General features: G+C 34.3%; 1 protein-coding gene across 1 annotated transcript; it reads right to left on the bottom strand.

Moving 5' to 3' along the window:
* Nucleotides 1-347: 347 nt before the first annotated feature.
* LOC142630514 (uncharacterized) lies at nt 348-1,062 on the bottom strand. Its single transcript, XM_075804507.1, has one exon. The coding sequence runs from the start codon at nt 916-918 to the stop codon at nt 436-438; it is 483 nt and encodes a 160-aa protein (XP_075660622.1). The 5' UTR covers nt 919-1,062; the 3' UTR covers nt 348-435.
* Nucleotides 1,063-1,788: the final 726 nt, after the last annotated feature.

Genomic DNA, 1,788 nt, shown 5'->3' with positions numbered 1-1,788 from the left:
TTTGATCATGAATCATGAATTACATTATAATTTTCATTTTACTCTTCTCTTGAGTCAATGATCTACTTGAGTTGCCAGATCATAATGTTAGCCACAGATTAGTATAAGATCTGAATATCAAAGTGGAATATATATGAACAAAGGACATAGAACTGTAAATTTACAGAAGTCCACAGACACACCATAATTGACAACAAATTTTACATGGTGAAATACAAAACAGTAGTAAGCATGTATGAGAATCAATAATAACTTGTCCACTTAACATGTATGAAATTTGTTTATGTAACTATGTAACATTGCTCATAAATTTAATCACTTTACCCTTTTAACTTTATTACTGGTAATCTCAAAAAATAACACCAAAAACAAAAAGAATTGAAGAGAAGAAATAGAGACAAAATACCGCTATATCTCATTTTTCTACATGGTATTTCAACTTTCAATAATAGTCTCTAAGGCTGGCTTCCATGATCTCTGCTTTGAGTACCTCTGTAGTGGTTCCTGCTGATGACATGTTGTAGTATTTATTGTTTTGGATTCAGAAGGAAACATGCAAAACTCACTTAGGACTGGGAAGATCTTCCCCAAGTTGTTAAAACTTATATGCTTCAGAGCCTTGGAAGCCTTGTAAGAGAGAGAGCTCATTTCCTCAAATGTTAGTACTGAGTAGAGCAACTCCATGGGAAGGAGAAAGTAGAATTGGCGCAGCTCTAGCACCTCATCAGCTAAAAGTCCTTGAATCCGATGCCCAACTTTGAGGCTGCTTGATTCACAGACAAATTGACCTGGGTTCTCTAGCATGAGTTCTGCTGCTTTTACTGGCCTTGTGTAGACTCGCAGTCTTCCATCACTGAATAAGACCTTCACTGCCCCACTTGAGATTATGGAAGGAGCACAAGATGTCACATTCCCCATGAGTGTGTGAGAGAGAGAGAGAGAGAGAGTCTTTACAGAAATGGTTATCTAAATTTCTCTACAGAGTCAATGTTAGGAAGATGAGGCATTGAGGTTGATAGTGTATTCTCTTTGATAATGAATGAATTTATGCATGCAAGATGGTAGATGGTGGTTGAGGGGAGGAGAGAGAGTGAATGAGAGATATGGGCCACTATTATCTGTTAATATTTTAGGAGAGATCAAAGTGCTCGTATAAAAAGTCAGGTAGGTAGGTGCATGAATTTTCATCCAACACAAAGTAGAAACGAAGTTAACTGAGAATGTGTGTCATGTATTAAGATCTTTTCCATTTGAAATGGTTTCATTTCACAGTTAATTGTCATTTTTAAATAACAACGTAACACTATATATGATCACGTCTCAGAAATTAAATCTTAATTATAAAATATACTTTTAATATTTCAAATGAAATAATGGGAATTCAGTTCCGCATGTCACTTTTTTTTTAAGGATAATTTGATAGTTATAATTAGTTGGAGGGAGATTCAAATCCTAATTCTCTTAATAATAGAGATTAGGTTATGCTTTTAAGTTACAAAACTCTTATTATATCTTGTGCCACTTAGTAACTTAGAAAGCGTACAACTTTCATGCCTCTATACAAATGGTATAATTTTTTTATTATTATTATTATTTTTTATTGGCAATTTCCTACCCTATTAACTAAAGAGAACTTCAAATGGCAAGAAAAATAGACCACCTGTCACTTGTCTCCCTACTTGACTTATTTCTTTTTTGGCTGAATCTTTCCTACCTGATTTCAATGGTGTGAAATGCTAATGCGTGTACATGATACATCAGTCAGTCACACTAGTACTTTGATTCCAA

Source organism: Castanea sativa, chromosome 4 (genome assembly GCF_040712315.1).
Source record: "Castanea sativa cultivar Marrone di Chiusa Pesio chromosome 4, ASM4071231v1".
Classification (NCBI taxonomy): domain Eukaryota; kingdom Viridiplantae; phylum Streptophyta; class Magnoliopsida; order Fagales; family Fagaceae; genus Castanea; species Castanea sativa.
The sequence above is the reverse complement of the archived record's forward strand: the minus strand, read 5'-3'. Positions and strand labels throughout refer to the sequence as shown.

Coding starts and splice junctions, on each gene's coding strand:
- LOC142630514 (XM_075804507.1), bottom strand. CDS start 918: ATGGGGAATGTGACATCTTGTGCTCCTTCCATAATCTCAAGTGGGGCA.